We start from the raw sequence: 16,737 nt of genomic DNA, 5'->3' as shown, positions 1-16,737 counted from the left end.
ACACCCTAGACCCACTCCAATTTGCTTACCGCCCAAATAGGTCCACAGACGATGCAATCTCAACCACACTGCACACTGCCCTAACCCACCTGGACAAGAGGAATACCTATGTGAGAATGCTGTTCATCGACTACAGCTCGGCATTCAACACCATAGTACCCTCCAAGCTCGTCATCAAGCTCGAGACCCTGGGTCTCGACCCCGCCCTGTGCAACTGGGTACTGGACTTCCTGACGGGCCGCCCCCAGGTGGTGAGGGTAGGCAACAACATCTCCTCCCCGCTGATCCTCAACACGGGGCCCCACAAGGGTGCGTTCTGAGCCCTCTCCTGTACTCCCTGTTCACCCACGACTGCGTGGCCACGCACGCCTCCAACTCAATCATCAAGTTTGCGGACGACACAACAGTGGTAGGCTTGATTACCAACAACGACGAGACGGCCTACAGGGAGGAGGTGAGGGCCCTCGGAGTGTGGTGTCAGGAAAATAACCTCACACTCAACGTCAACAAAACTAAGGAGATGATTGTGGACTTCAGGAAACAGCAGAGGGAACACCCCCTATCCACATCGATGGAACAGTAGTGGAGAGGGTAGCTAGTTTTAAGTTCCTCGGCATACACATCACAGACAAACTGAATTGGTCCACTCACACTGACAGCGTCGTGAAGAAGGCGCAGCAGCGCCTATTCAACCTCAGGAGGCTGAAGAAATTCGGCTTGTCACCAAAAGCACTCACAAACTTCTACAGATGCACAATCGAGAGCATCCTGGCGGGCTGTATCACCGCCTGGTACGGCAACTGCTCCGCCCTCAACCGTAAGGCTCTCCAGAGGGTAGTGAGGACTGCACAACGCATCACCGGGGGCAAACTACCTGCCCTCCAGGACACCTACACCACCCGTTGTTACAGGAAGGCCATAAAGATCATCAAGGACATCAACCACCCGAACCACTGCCTGTTCACCCCGCTATCATCCAGAAGGCGAGGTCAGTACAGGTGCATCAAAGCTGGGACCGAGAGACTGAAAAACAGCTTCTATCTCAAGGCCATCAGACTGTTAAACAGCCACCACTAACACTGAGTGGCTGCTGCCAACACACTGTCATTGACACTGACCCAACTCCAGCCATTTTAATAATGGGAATTGATGGGAAATGATGTAAATATATCACTAGCCACTTTAAACAATGCTACCTTATATAATGTTACTTACCCTACATTATTCATCTCATATGCATATGTATATACTGTACTCTACATCATCGACTGCATCCTTATGTAACACATGTATCACTAGCCACTTTAACTATGCCACTTTGTTTACTTTGTCTACACACTCATCTCATATGTATATACTGTACTCGATACCATCTACTGTATGCTGCTCTGTACCATCACTCATTCATATATCCTTATGTACATGTTCCTTATCCCCTTACACTGTGTATAAGACAGTAGTTTTGGAATTGTTAGTTAGATTACTTGTTGGTTATCACTGCATTGTCGGAACTAGAAGCACAAGCATTTCGCTACACTCGCATTAACACCTGCTAACCATGTGTATGTGACAAATAAAATTAGATTTGATTTGATTTGACCGGTGGAAATGTGTCCTTTGGTCTGGAGTCCAAATGGGAGATTCTTGGTTCCAACCCCCATGTCTTTGTGAGACGTTGTGTGGGTGAACGGATGATCTCTGCATGTGTATTTCACACCATAAAGCATGGAAGAGGAGGTGTTATGTGTGGGGGTGTCTTGCTGGTGACACTGTCTGTGATTTATTTAGAATTCAAGGCACACTTAACCAGCATGGCTACCACAGCATTCTGCAGCAATACGATATCCCATCTGGTTTGGGCTTAGTGGGACTATCATTTGTTTTTGAACCGGACAATGAACCACACACCTCCAGACTGTGTAAGGGCTATTTTACCAAAAAGGAGAGTGATGGAGTGCTGCATCAGATGGCCTGGTCGCCACAATCCCGCAACCTCAACCAAATTGAGATGATTTGGGATGAGCCTATTTATTGCCTATCCTTACTTCATTTGCACATACTGTACAGATTTTTCTATTGTGTTATTGACTGTACGTTTGTGTATCCCATGTGTTGTTGTTTTTGTCACACCGCTTTGTTTTATCTTGGCCAGGACGCAGTTGTAAATGAGAACTGGTTCTCAACTGGCCTACCTGGTTAAATAAAGGTGAAATAAAAAATAAAATAAATAAAAGCGTGAAGGAAAAGCAGCCAAGAAGTGCTCAGCATATGTGGGAACTCCTTCAAGACTGTTGGAAAAGCATTCCAGGTGATGCTGGTTGAGAGAATGCCAAGAGTGTGCAAAGCTGTCATCAAGGCAAAGGGTAGCTACTTTGAAGAATCTTGTATAACACTTTTTTGGTTACTACATGATTCCTTTATGTGTTATTTCATAGTTTTAAAGTCTTCACTATTATTCTACAATGTAGAAAATAGTAAAAATAAAATCAAAACCCTTGAATGAGTAGGTTTTCTAAAACTTTGATTGGTAGTGTGTACATGGTCAGCAAAATCAACACATACACATATGCGCACACATACGCATAATCTATGCACACAAAAAGCTAATCTAGTACACGGCGTCTACAGGCACACAGTGATGTGAGTGGGAGTGACAGGTGTCAGAAAGGCACATTCTGATGTACTAATGAGAGTTCTTGGCACGCAGACAACCCTGACTCACAATGGAGGACACACACACACACACTCTCTCTCTCTGCAGAGTAAACAGCAAACACTGAGAAAGATGCACCCAGACTGACATTCACACACATTACTGATGGTGAAAAAGAGTGAATGAGTAACAGAGTGTCTCTGAGGCTCCTGTACCTTGGTTGTCCAGGGGGGTTGTGGGCCAGGTTGAGTGAGTGGATCACAGAGGCAGGGTTTTCAGACAGAGCTGTCGCCATTTTCTGAGGGAAATCTCTAAAAGAAGAAGAAGATGGATTAAATATTGTTTTGATGCTTGCTGTGAGACATTATACATCAGAGTATGTCTGAGTCATGGTAGAGAAACATCTAAAGTCAGGAGTGAAGTCAGAATGGCAAGACAAGAATAAGACAGATAAAAGAGGAGATGAAAGAGAGAAATGACATTTCAGGAGGATGGGAGGAGTCTCACGATTTGAGGCCAGCGTTCTCCAGAGTGAGTTCTTCCAGACTGCTGGACTTACTGACGGTGTGAAGGACCTGCTCCACCACCTCTGACCCCTGGGGTGACACAGAGAGAGACTGTTACATGAACAGGCCCAGCTCCTGTTCTAACCAACTAGGAAAGAATGAAAACCTGGTAGCCTTGTCTAAACACAGACTGCATATCACATGCAATCAGTAATGTAGAGTGGATAGTTACAATGCGCATGTCTTTGCAGTAGAGTTTGGTGAACCAAGTGTTGTACGCCATGGAAGCAACCATCACCGCCAGGTCCCTGAAATGGACACACACAAACACACACAATTTCAGCCTTAGATTTTAAAAAATGAAATAATACATTCCTACAGCCAAACAAAAAAAATTATCCAGCAAAACTATTCATCAGAGAGAGCCCTAGGGATGGATTGAGAAATGATGTATGATTCTCCAGCACATTCTCCCTGTTGGGGTGGTGGGAAAGAGCGAGATAGATCTAAACTGATAGCGAAGGAAGGAGAGAGGGCAGAGAGGAGGATCGATGGGTTGACTGAGGGAGGCCAGGTCAGTGGATTACTCAGTGTGAGGTTCCACAGAGCCATGTTTTGATCCTAGCCAACGGCCTAAAACCGTTTTATCCTGCCCAACACACCATGTGTCCAGTAGGAAGGAGAGACAGGGGGATGCAGGGAGATAGACACACAGGGGGACAGAGGGAGAGAGAGACAAGGTGATGGAGGGCGAGAGACAGAGGGAAAGCGAGGTGATGGAGGGAAAGCGAGTGAGACAGAGGGAAAGAGGGGGAGAGAGAGACAGAGGGACAGAAGGAGAGAGACACAGGGACGAAGGGAGAGAGACAGGGAGGGAGACGGGGAAAGAGGGAGAGAGACAGGGAGAGAGACGGCGCGAGAGACAGGGGGACGGTGGGCGAGAGACAGTTGGACGGAGGGCGAGAGACAGTGGGACGGAGGGCGAGAGACAGTTGGATGGAAGGAAAGAGGCTGAGAGTGAGAGAGGAAGCAGCAAACAGGGGGACGGAGGGCGAGAGAGACAGGGGGACGGAGGGAGAGAGACAGTTGGATGGAAGGACAGAGGCTGAGAGTGAGAGAGGAAGTGGCGGAGAGAGGAAGCAGCAAACAGGGGGACGGAGGGAGAGAGAGACAGGGGGACGGAGGGAAAGTGAGAGAGACAGAGGGAAAGAGGGGGAGAGAGAGACAGAGGGACAGAAGGAGAGAGACACAGGGACGAAGGGAGAGAAACAGGGAGGGAGACGGGGAAAGAGGGAGAGACAGGGGGACGGAGGGCGAGAGACAGGGGACGGAGGGCGAGAGACAGTGGGACGGAGGGCGAGAGACAGTGGGACGCAGGGGGAGAGACAGTGGGACGGAGGGGGAGAGACAGTGGGGACGCAGGGGGAGAGACAGGGGACGGGGGTGAGAGACAGGGGACGGAGGGCGAGAGACAGGGGGGGGGGCGGGGGCGAGAGACAGGGGGACGGGGGCGCGAGAGACAGGGGGACGGGGGCGAGAGACAGGGGGACGGGGGCGAGAGACAGGGGGACGGAGGGCGAGAGACAAGGGGACGGAGGGCGAGAGACAGGGGACGGAGGGCGAGAGACAGGGGGACGGAGGGCGAGAGACAGGGGGACGGAGGGCGAGAGACAGGGGGACGGAGCGCGAGAGACAGGGGACGGAGGGAGAGAGACAGGGGGACGGAGGGCAAGAGACAGGGGGACGGAGGGCAAGAGACAGGGGGACGGAGGGCAAGAGACAGGGGGACGGAGGGCAAGAGACAGGGGACGGAGGGCGAGAGACAGGGGGACGGAGGGCGAGAGACAGGGGGACGGAGGGCAAGAGACAGGGGGACAGAGGGCAAGAGACAGGGGGACAGAGGGCAAGAGACAGGGGGACGGAGGGCAAGAGACAGGGGGACGGAAGGAAAGAGGCTGAGAGTGAGAGAGAAAGTGGCAGAGAGAGGAAGCAGCAAACAGAGACCAACAGAGAGAAAGTGCAACAGATTACGAGAGATAGAGCTCTTTAAGGGAAATGCACTCAATTACATTAGGGGCCAGTCCAGTGTATGGCTGAGGGCTGTGTTCTCAATTCACATGCCATCATGGAGAGGACTTCCCTCTGGCTGGCCAAATGATGTGTGTGGTATGCGTGTGTGTACACTCCACAACCTCTCCCAATGCTCCCCACCAGCCAACAGCAGCACCATCTTACCCTTGGTTACTGGCACGATTTCCCTGAATCAAACAATTCCATTAAAAGGGTGAGCTTCTCTTCTAGTCCATGTCTATGAGCTCTATCTAACCCCTTGGGGCCTGTAGGGCACGAGAGCATGACAGACTGCCAGCTATAATCCAGAGATACACACACACAGGAACCAGGTTTAGCTGTGGGGGTGAAGTTTGAACCCCCTGGGCTATTCCTGCAGGGCCAGACAGGCAGCAGAGAGAGAAAGGTGTACACAGGAAGAATGAAATGAAATACAGTAGAAGAGTACAGCAGTCAGCAGACAAAGCATGGTGTCGGAGGCTGTAACTGTAGAAGGCAGAAATCAGAAGACATTGGGGGAATGTGAAATGACAGCCCAGAGTGATGCACCACAAATGCCTCCTGGTAGGGAGACGGGGAAGTCGGACAGTCAGAGGGTCAACCTACAGGACGTGCTGGAACTAGAGCACCTGGCAGTCACTTCATAGGACTACAGTCAAGTCTCAAATCACCTGCATATTATTCTCATGTCATATTCACATCACAGAAAAGGTGGTGTATTTGTTATGCTGCCAAAGCAGCAGCTGCTCTTCGTGGGGTCCAGCAAAATGAAGGCAGTTTATACAATTTTAAAGACATTACAATACATTCACAGACTTCACAACACACTGTTGTACTCCACCACTACCACATATCTACAGTAATAAATCCATGTGTATGTATAGTGCGTACGTTATCGTGTGTGTGTGTGTGTGTTGCTTCACAGTCCCGCTGTTCCATAAGGTTAAAAAAAGTGTTTTAAATGTAATTACCTGATGTTAGAACAGTTAGAACAGAACAGGTGGTGTACCTGCTGTCCAGGGTTACAGAACCTTACAGGTGGTGTACCTGCTGTCCAGGGTTACAGAACCTTACAGGTGGTGTACCTGGAACCTGGTGGTGTACCTGCTGTCCAGGGTTACAGAACCTTACAGGTGGTGTACCTGCTGTCCAGGGTTACAGAACCTTACAGGTGGTGTACCTGCTGTCCAGGGTTACAGAACCTTACAGGTGGTGTACCTGCTGTCCAGGGTTACAGAACCTTACAGGTGGTGAACCTGCTGTCCAGGGTTACAGAACCTTACAGGTGGTGAACCTGCTGTCCAGGGTTACAGAACCTTACAGGTGGTGTACCTGCTGTCCAGGGTTACTGAACCTTACAGGTGGTGTACCTGCTGTCCAGGGTTACAGAACCTTACAGGTGGTGAACCTGCTGTCCAGGGTTACAGAACCTTACGGGTGGTGTACCTGCTGTCCAGGGTTACAGAACCTTACAGGTGGTGAACCTGCTGTCCAGGGTTACAGAACCTTACAGGTGGTGAACCTGCTGTCCAGGGTTAGGGTTATAGAACAGGTGGTGTAGCTGCTGTCCAGGGTTACAGAACATTACAGGTGGTGTACCTGCTGTCCAGAGTTACAGAACATTACAGGTGGTGTACCTGCTGTCCAGAGTTACAGAACATTACAGGTGGTGTACCTGCTATCCCGGGTTACAGAACAGGTGGTGTACCTGCTGTCCAGGGTTACAGAACAGAACAAGTGGTGTACCTGCTGTCCAGGTGGCTGAAGTCCAACAGGTTGAACTCCCTGTTGTCTTGAGAGTGATAGATGGTGTCCACATCCTGAGCGAGAGAGAGAGAAGCAGGTTACAAATGCTGTATGATGATGCCAGCGACACCATAATACAACTCCATTAACTTCTTGGTGACAGGGGGCAGTATTTTCACGTCCGGATGAAACGCATGCCCAAATTCAACTGCCTCCTACTCATCCCCAGAAGATCACCAGAAGATATGCATATCATTAGTAGATTTGCATAGACAATACTCTGAAGTTTCTAAAACTGTTTGAATCATGTCTGTGAGTATAACAGAACTTATGTAGCAGGAGAAACCCTGAGGAAAAAAACTATTTTCAATGGGATTTCATTGGGAATCTAGATTTATAAGGGACCTTCTTCCAGTTCCTACCGCTTCCACTGGATGTCACCATTCTTTAGAAATTGGCTAAGGTTTTTCCTTTGTGTAATGAAGAAGTAGCCCTGTTCAAAACGAGGGTCACTTCAAGTGTACTGTTGTTAGAGGCGCGTGACCAGAAAGGTAGCGTCAGTTTGTTTTCTTCCTGTATTGAACACAGACCATCCTGTCTTCAATTTGATCGATTATTTACTTTAAAAAATATCTAAAGTGGTATTACAAAAGTAGTTTGAAATGTTTTGGCAAAGTTTACAGGTAACATTTGAGATATTTTCTAGTCATGTTGCGCAAGTTGGAGGGTTGAACCTGCAGGGTTGAAATATGTTTTCTCTCTTTTGTTGACGGCGGTGCTATCCTCAGATAATAGCATCATTTGCTTTCGCCGAAAAGCCCTTTTGAAATCTGACATGTTGCCTGGATTCACAGCACATGTAGCTTTAATTTGGTATCTTACATGTGTGATTTCATGAAAGTTAGATTTTTATAGTAATTTATTTGAATTTGGCGCTCTGCATTTTCTCTAGATTTTGGCCAAGTGGGACGCTAGCCCACATATCCCAGAGAGGTTAATTGAGTACTACATCCGGTGGATGTATTGTGGATGTGGTACAGAGTGGTATTCTATTTTTCTTTTTTTGTCTTCAAAATGTTCCCCCCCCCAATTTCATGATTACGATCTTGTCTCATCGCTGCAAGCCGCGCTTCTTAACACCTGCTCGCTTACTGTAAACCGGAAGCCAGCTTCACCAATGTGTCAGATGAATCGCTGTTCAACTGACGACTGAAGTCAGCCTGCAGGCGCCCAGCCCACCACAAGGAGTCGCTAGAACGCGATGAACCAAGCAAAGCCCCCCCGGCCAAACCCTCCCCAAACCCGGACGATGCTGGGCCAATTGTGTGCCACCATATGAGACTCCCAGTCACTTCCGGTTGTGACACAGCCTGGGATCGAACCCAAGACTATTGTGATGCCGCAACACTGCGACGCCTTAGAACACTACGCCACTTGGGAGGCCCACAGAGTGGTATTCTTACCCACTGCACTTCCTCCTTACAGCCGATGCCATTATAGTCACACAGAGCTGCGTAGGTCTCAGAGAAACCGCCTGAGAGAGCAAAAGTGAGGAGAGGAAAAGGAGAAGTGGCAAGAGATGAAAGAGAAACAGAACAAGAGGGGGGGAAGTAAATATTGAGGTGAGATTAAAGACAACATCATGAAAGAACTTCAGTTAAAATAGATTAAAATCATAACTGATCAGATACAGTCATAGATTCATTAATTCATGAATGAATACAATTATGCTCGAGGTGAATTTAAAAAGTGTCACTGACTGAACAGATTGAGTGAGTGAGTGAGTGAGTGAGTGACCCGGATGAATTAAATTAATCTCTCTGGGATATGTGGGCTAGCGTCCCACTTTGGCCAAAATCTAGAGAAAATGCAGAGCGCCAAATTCAAATAAATTACTATAAAAATCTAACTTTCATGAAATCACACATGTAAGATACCAAATTAAAGCTACATGCTGTGAATCCAGGCAACATGTCAGATTTCAAAAGGGCTTTTTCACAAAGCAAATTATGCTATTATCTGAGGATAGCACCGCCGTCAACAAAAGAGAAAGATATTTCAACCCTGCAGGTTCAACCCTCCAACACGCAACATGACTAGAAAATATCTCAAAATGTTACCTGTAAACTTTGCCAAAACATTTAAACTACTTTTGTAATACCACTTTAGATATTTTTTAAAGTAAATAATCGATCAAATTGAAGACAGGATGGTCTGTGTTCAATACAGGAAGAAAAACAAACTGACGCTACCTTTCTGGTCACGCCTCTAACAACAGTACACTTGGAAGTGACCCTCGTTTTGAACAGGGCTACTTCTTCATTACACACAAAGGAAAAACCTTAGCCAATTTCTAAAGAATGGTGACATCCAGTGGAAGGAAACTGGAAGAAGGTCCCTTATAAATCTAGATTCCCAATGAAATCCCATTGAAAATAGTTTTTTTCCTCAGGGTTTCTCCTGCTACATAAGTTCTGTTATACTCACAGACATGATTCAAACAGTTTTAGAAACTTCAGAGTATTGTCTATGCAAATCTACTAATGATATGCATATCTTCTGGTGATCTTCTGGGGATGAGTAGGAGGCAGTTGAATTTGGGCATGCGTTTCATCCGGACGTGAAAATACTGCCCCCTGTCACCAAGAAGTTAATGGGGCTGTATTATGGTGTCGCTGGCATCATCATACAGCATTTGTAACCTGCTTCTCTCTCTCTCGCTCAGGATGTGGGACACCCATCTATCACTCTCAAGACAACAGGGAGTTCAACCTGTTGGACTTCAGCCACCTGGACAGCAGGTACACCACTTGTTCTGTTCTGTAACCCTGGACAGCAGGTACACCACCTGTTCTGTAACCCGGGATAGCAGGTACACCACCTGTAATGTTCTGTAACTCTGGACAGCAGGTACACCACCTGTAATGTTCTGTAACCCTGGACAGCAGGTACACCTGTAATGTTCTGTAACCCTGACAGCAGCTACACCACCTGTTCTATAACCCTAACCCTGGACAGCAGGTTCACGACCTGTAAGGTTCTGTAACCTGGACAGCAGGTTCACCACCTGTAAAGGTTCTGTAACCCTGGACAGCAGGTACACCACCCGTAGGTTCTGTAACCCTGGACAGCAGGTTCACCACCTGTAAGGTTCTGTAACCCTGACAGCAGGTACACCACCTGTAAGGTTCAGTAACCCTGACAGCAGGTACACCACCTGTAAGGTTCTGTAACCCTGACAGCAGGTTCACCACCTGTAAGGTTCTGTAACCCTGGACAGCAGGTTCACCACCTGTAAGGTTCTGTAACCCTGGACAGCAGGTACACCACCTGTAAGGTTCTGTAACCCTGGACAGCAGGTACACCACCTGTACGGTTCTGTAACCCTGGACAGCAGGTACACCACCTGTAAGGTTCTGTAACCCTGGACAGCAGGTACACCACCTGTAAGGTTCTGTAACCCTGGACAGCAGGTACACCACCTGTAAGGTTCTGTAACCCTGGACAGCAGGTACACCACCTGTAAGGTTCTGTAACCCTGGACAGCAGGTACACCACCTGTTCTGTTCTAACTGTTCTAACATCAGGTAATTACATTTAAAACACTTTTTTTAACCTTATGGAACAGCGGGACTGTGAAGCAACACACACACACACACACGATAACGTACGCACTATACATACACATGGATTTATTACTGTAGATATGTGGTAGTGGTGGAGTACAACAGTGTGTTGTGAAGTCTGTGAATGTATTGTAATGTCTTTAAAATTGTATAAACTGCCTTCATTTTGCTGGACCCCACGAAGAGCAGCTGCTGCTTTGGCAGCATAACAAATACACCACCTTTTCTGTGATGTGAATATGACATGAGAATAATATGCAGGTGATTTGAGACTTGACTGTAGTCCTATGAAGTGACTGCCAGGTGCTCTAGTTCCAGCACGTCCTGTAGGTTGACCCTCTGACTGTCCGACTTCCCCGTCTCCCTACCAGGAGGCATTTGTGGTGCATCACTCTGGGCTGTCATTTCACATTCCCCCAATGTCTTCTGATTTCTGCCTTCTACAGTTACAGCCTCCGACACCATGCTTTGTCTGCTGACTGCTGTACTCTTCTACTGTATTTCATTTCATTCTTCCTGTGTACACCTTTCTCTCTCTGCTGCCTGTCTGGCCCTGCAGGAATAGCCCAGGGGGTTCAAACTTCACCCCCACAGCTAAACCTGGTTCCTGTGTGTGTGTATCTCTGGATTATAGCTGGCAGTCTGTCATGCTCTCGTGCCCTACAGGCCCCAAGGGGTTAGATAGAGCTCATAGACATGGACTAGAAGAGAAGCTCACCCTTTTAATGGAATTGTTTGATTCAGGGAAATCGTGCCAGTAACCAAGGGTAAGATGGTGCTGCTGTTGGCTGGTGGGGAGCATTGGGAGAGGTTGTGGAGTGTACACACGCATACCACACACACATCATTTGGCCAGCCAGAGGGAAGTCCTCTCCATGATGGCATGTGAATTGAGAACACAGCCCTCAGCCATACACTGGACTGGCCCCTAATGTAATTGAGTGCATTTCCCTTAAAGAGCTCTATCTCTCGTAATCTGTTGCACTTTCTCTCTGTTGGTCTCTGTTTGCTGCTTCCTCTCTCTGCCACTTTCTCTCTCTCACTCTCAGCCTCTTTCCTTCCGTCCCCCTGTCTCTGCCCTCCGTCCCCCTGTCTCTTGCCCTCTGTCCCCCTGTCTCTTGCCCTCTGTCCCCTGTCTCTTGCCCTCCGTCCCCCTGTCTCTCGCCCTCCGTCCCCCTGTCTCTCGCCCTCCGTCCCCTGTCTCTTGCCCTCCGTCCCCTGTCTCTTGCCCTCCGTCCCCTGTCTCTTGCCCTCCGTCCCCTGTCTCTTGCCCTCCGTCCCCCTGTCTCTCCCTCCGTCCCCTGTCTCTCGCGCTCCGTCCCCCTGTCTCTCGCCCTCCGTCCCCCTGTCTCTCGCCCTCCGTCCCCTGTCTCTCGCCCTCCGTCCCCTGTCTCTCGCCCTCCGTCCCTTGTCTCGCCCTCCGTCCCCTGTCTCTCGCCCCCGTCCCCCTGTCTCTCGCCCCCGTCCCCCTGTCTCTCGCCCCCGTCCCCTGTCTCGCCCCCGTCCCCCTGTCTCTCGCCCTCCGTCCCCTTGTCTCTCACACCAGTCCCCCTGTCTCTCCCCTGCGTCCCCACTGTCTCTCCCCCTGCGTCCCACTGTCTCTCCCCTGCGTCCCACTGTCTCTCGCCCTCCGTCCCACTGTCTCTCGCCCTCCGTCCCCCTGTCTCTCGCCCTCCGTCCCCCTGTCTCTCTCCTCTTTCCCCCGTCTCCCTCCCTGTTTCTCCCCTTCGTCCCTGTGTCTCTCTCCTTCTGTCCCTCTGTCTCTCTCTCTCCCTCTTTCCTCTGTCTCTCTCACTTTCCCTCCGTCCCCCTGTCTCTCTCTCCTCCGTCCCCCTGTTTGCTGCTTCCTCTCTCCGCCACTTCCTCTCTCACTCTCAGCCTCTGTCCTTCCATCCAACTGTCTCTCTCCCTCCGTCCCCCTGTCTCTCTCGCCCTCCGTCCCCCTGTTTGCTGCTTCCTCTCTCACTCTCAGCCTCTTTCCTTCCATCCAACTGTCTCTCGCCCTCCGTCCCACTGTCTCTCGCCCTCCGTCCAACTGTCTCTCGCCCACCGTCCCCCTGTCTCTCGCGCCGTCTCTCTCCCTGTCTCTCTCCCTCTTTCCCCGTCTCCCTCCCTGTCTCTCTCCCTTCGTCCCTGTGTCTCTCTCCTTCTGTCCCTCTGTCTCTCTCTCCCCTCTTCCCTCTGTCTCACTCGCTTCCTCCATCACCTCGCTTTCCCTCTGTCTCTCGCCCTCCATCACCTTGTCTCTCTCTCCCTCTGTCCCCCTGTGTGTCTATCTCCCTGCATCCCCCTGTCTCTCCTTCCTACTGGACACATGGTGTGTTGGGCAGGATAAAACGGTTTTAGGCCGTTGGCTAGGATCAAAACATGGCTCTGTGGAACCTCACACTGAGTAATCCACTGACCTGGCCTCCCTCAGTCAACCCATCGATCCTCCTCTCTGCCCTCTCTCCTTCCTTCGCTATCAGTTTAGATCTATCTCGCTCTTTCCCACCACCCCAACAGGGAGAATGTGCTGGAGAATCATACATCATTTCTCAATCCATCCCTAGGGCTCTCTCTGATGAATAGTTTTGCTGGATAATTTTTTTTGTTTGGCTGTAGGAATGTATTATTTCATTTTTTTAAATCTAAGGCTGAAATTGTGTGTGTTTGTGTGTGTCCATTTCAGGGACCTGGCGGTGATGGTTGCTTCCATGGCGTACAACACTTGGTTCACCAAACTCTACTGCAAAGACATGCGCATTGTAACTATCCACTCTACATTACTGATTGCATGTGATATGCAGTCTGTGTTTAGACAAGGCTACCAGGTTTTCATTCTTTCCTAGTTGGTTAGAACAGGAGCTGGGCCTGTTCATGTAACAGTCTCTCTCTGTGTCACCCCAGGGGTCAGAGGTGGTGGAGCAGGTCCTTCACACCGTCAGTAAGTCCAGCAGTCTGGAAGAACTCACTCTGGAGAACGCTGGCCTCAAATCGTGAGACTCCTCCCATCCTCCTGAAATGTCATTTCTCTCTTTCATCTCCTTTTATCTGTCTTATTCTTGTCTTGCCATTCTGACTTCACTCCTGACTTTAGATGTTTCTCTACCATGACTCAGACATACTCTGATGTATAATGTCTCACAGCAAGCATCAAAACAATATTTAATCCATCTTCTTTCTTCTTTTAGAGATTTCCCTCAGAAAATGGCGACAGCTCTGTCTGAAAACCCTGCCTCTGTGATCCACTCACTCAACCTGGCCCACAACCCCCTGGACAACCAAGGTACAGGAGCCTCAGAGACACTCTGTTACTCATTCACTCTTTTTCACCATCAGTAATGTGTGTGAATGTCAGTCTGGGTGCATCTTTCTCAGTGTTTGCTGTTTACTCTGCAGAGAGAGAGAGTGTGTGTGTGTGTGTCCTCCATTGTGAGTCAGGGTTGTCTGCGTGCCAAGAACTCTCATTAGTACATCAGAATGTGCCTTTCTGACACCTGTCACTCCCACTCACATCACTGTGTGCCTGTAGACGCCGTGTACTAGATTAGCTTTTTGTGTGCATAGATTATGCGTATGTGTGCGCATATGTGTATGTGTTGATTTTGCTGACCATGTACACACTACCAATCAAAGTTTTAGAAAACCTACTCATTCAAGGGTTTTGATTTTATTTTTACTATTTTCTACATTGTAGAATAATAGTGAAGACTTTAAAACTATGAAATAACACATAAAGGAATCATGTAGTAACCAAAAAAGTGTTATACAAGATTCTTCAAAGTAGCTACCCTTTGCCTTGATGACAGCTTTGCACACTCTTGGCATTCTCTCAACCAGCATCACCTGGAATGCTTTTCCAACAGTCTTGAAGGAGTTCCCACATATGCTGAGCACTTCTTGGCTGCTTTTCCTTCACGCTTTTATTTATTTTATTTTTTATTTCACCTTTATTTAACCAGGTAGGCCAGTTGAGAACCAGTTCTCATTTACAACTGCGTCCTGGCCAAGATAAAACAAAGCGGTGTGACAAAAACAACAACACATGGGATACACAAACGTACAGTCAATAACACAATAGAAAAATCTGTACAGTATGTGCAAATGAAGTAAGGATAGGCAATAAATAGGCTCATCCCAAATCATCTCAATTTGGTTGAGGTTGCGGGATTGTGGCGACCAGGCCATCTGATGCAGCACTCCATCACTCTCCTTTTTGGTAAAATAGCCCTTACACAGTCTGGAGGTGTGTGGTTCATTGTCCGGTTCAAAAACAAATGATAGTCCCACTAAGCCCAAACCAGATGGGATATCGTATTGCTGCAGAATGCTGTGGTAGCCATGCTGGTTAAGTGTGCCTTGAATTCTAAATAAATCACAGACAGTGTCACCAGCAAGACACCCCCACACATAACACCTCCTCTTCCATGCTTTATGGTGTGAAATACACATGCAGAGATCATCCGTTCACCCACACAACGTCTCACAAAGACATGGGGGTTGGAACCAAGAATCTCCCATTTGGACTCCAGACCAAAGGACACATTTCCACCGGTCAAATCAAATCAAATCTAATTTTATTTGTCACATACACATGGTTAGCAGATGTTAATGCGAGTGTAGCGAAATGCTTGTGCTTCTAGTTCCGACAATGCAGTGATAACCAACAAGTAATCTAACTAACAATTCCAAAACTACTGTCTTATACACAGTGTAAGGGGATAAGGAACATGTACATAAGGATATATGAATGAGTGATGGTACAGAGCAGCATACAGTAGATGGTATCGAGTACAGTATATACATATGAGATGAGTGTGTAGACAAAGTAAACAAAGTGGCATAGTTAAAGTGGCTAGTGATACATGTGTTACATAAGGATGCAGTCGATGATGTAGAGTACAGTATATACATATGCATATGAGATGAATAATGTAGGGTAAGTAACATTATATAAGGTAGCATTGTTTAAAGTGGCTAGTGATATATTTACATCATTTCCCATCAATTCCCATTATTAAAATGGCTGGAGTTGGGTCAGTGTCAATGACAGTGTGTTGGCAGCAGCCACTCAGTGTTAGTGGTGGCTGTTTAACAGTCTGATGGCCTTGAGATAGAAGCTGTTTTTCAGTCTCTCGGTCCCAGCTTTGATGCACCTGTACTGACCTCGCCTTCTGGATGATAGCGGGGTGAACAGGCAGTGGTTCGGGTGGTTGATGTCCTTGATGATCTTTATGGCCTTCCTGTAACAACGGGTGGTGTAGGTGTCCTGGAGGGCAGGTAGTTTGCCCCCGGTGATGCGTTGTGCAGTCCTCACTACCCTCTGGAGAGCCTTACGGTTGAGGGCGGAGCAGTTGCCGTACCAGGCGGTGATACAGCCCGCCAGGATGCTCTCGATTGTGCATCTGTAGAAGTTTGTGAGTGCTTTTGGTGACAAGCCGAATTTCTTCAGCCTCCTGAGGTTGAATAGGCGCTGCTGCGCCTTCTTCACGACGCTGTCAGTGTGAGTGGACCAATTCAGTTTGTCTGTGATGTGTATGCCGAGGAACTTAAAACTAGCTACCCTCTCCACTACTGTTCCATCGATGTGGATAGGGGGTGTTCCCTCTGCTGTTTCCTGAAGTCCACAATCATCTCCTTAGTTTTGTTGACGTTGAGTGTGAGGTTATTTTCCTGACACCACACTCCGAGGGCCCTCACCTCCTCCCTGTAGGCCGTCTCGTCGTTGTTGGTAATCAAGCCTACCACTGTTGTGTCGTCCGCAAACTTGATGATTGAGTTGGAGGCGTGCGTGGCCACGCAGTCGTGGGTGAACAGGGAGTACAGGAGAGGGCTCAGAACGCACCCTTGTGGGGCCCCGTGTTGAGGATCAGCGGGGAGGAGATGTTGTTGCCTACCCTCACCACCTGGGGGCGGCCCGTCAGGAAGTCCAGTACCCAGTTGCACAGGGCGGGGTCGAGACCCAGGGTCTCGAGCTTGATGACGAGCTTGGAGGGTACTATGGTGTTGAATGCCGAGCTGTAGTCGATGAACAGCATTCTCACATAGGTATTCCTCTTGTCCAGGTGGGTTAGGGCAGTGTGCAGTGTGGTTGAGATTGCATCGTCTGTGGACCTATTTGGGCGGTAAGCAAATTGGAGTGGGTCTAGGGTGT

The 16,737-nt window shown here is 48.6% G+C and overlaps 2 protein-coding genes across 2 annotated transcripts in view; one reads left to right on the top strand and one right to left on the bottom strand.

Annotated features, from left to right (window-relative positions):
* LOC124009424 (capping protein, Arp2/3 and myosin-I linker protein 3-like) overlaps nt 1–9,069 on the bottom strand; it is a 42,298-nt gene extending 33,229 nt beyond the window's left edge. The window contains exons 1-6 of the mRNA XM_046321239.1: nt 9,039–9,069; nt 8,439–8,509; nt 6,976–7,049; nt 3,392–3,467; nt 3,161–3,249; nt 2,869–2,964 (exon numbers count right to left, since the gene is read on the bottom strand). Coding sequence (XP_046177195.1) covers nt 2,869–2,964; nt 3,161–3,249; nt 3,392–3,467; nt 6,976–7,049; nt 8,439–8,509; nt 9,039–9,069 — 437 coding nt within the window. The remainder of the gene's footprint in view (nt 1–2,868; nt 2,965–3,160; nt 3,250–3,391; nt 3,468–6,975; nt 7,050–8,438; nt 8,510–9,038) is intronic.
* Nucleotides 9,070–9,335: 266 nt separating this feature from the next.
* LOC124009423 (capping protein, Arp2/3 and myosin-I linker protein 3-like) lies at nt 9,336–14,129 on the top strand. The gene is made up of 6 exons (XM_046321238.1): nt 9,336–9,369; nt 9,701–9,776; nt 13,273–13,348; nt 13,491–13,579; nt 13,775–13,869; nt 14,116–14,129. The coding sequence occupies exons 1-6, from the start codon at nt 9,336–9,338 to the stop codon at nt 14,127–14,129; spliced, it is 384 nt and encodes a 127-aa protein (XP_046177194.1).
* Nucleotides 14,130–16,737: the final 2,608 nt, after the last annotated feature.

Source organism: Oncorhynchus gorbuscha, linkage group LG22 (assembly GCF_021184085.1).
Source record: "Oncorhynchus gorbuscha isolate QuinsamMale2020 ecotype Even-year linkage group LG22, OgorEven_v1.0, whole genome shotgun sequence".
Classification (NCBI taxonomy): domain Eukaryota; kingdom Metazoa; phylum Chordata; class Actinopteri; order Salmoniformes; family Salmonidae; genus Oncorhynchus; species Oncorhynchus gorbuscha.
This window is presented reverse-complemented; position numbering and strand designations above follow the sequence as displayed.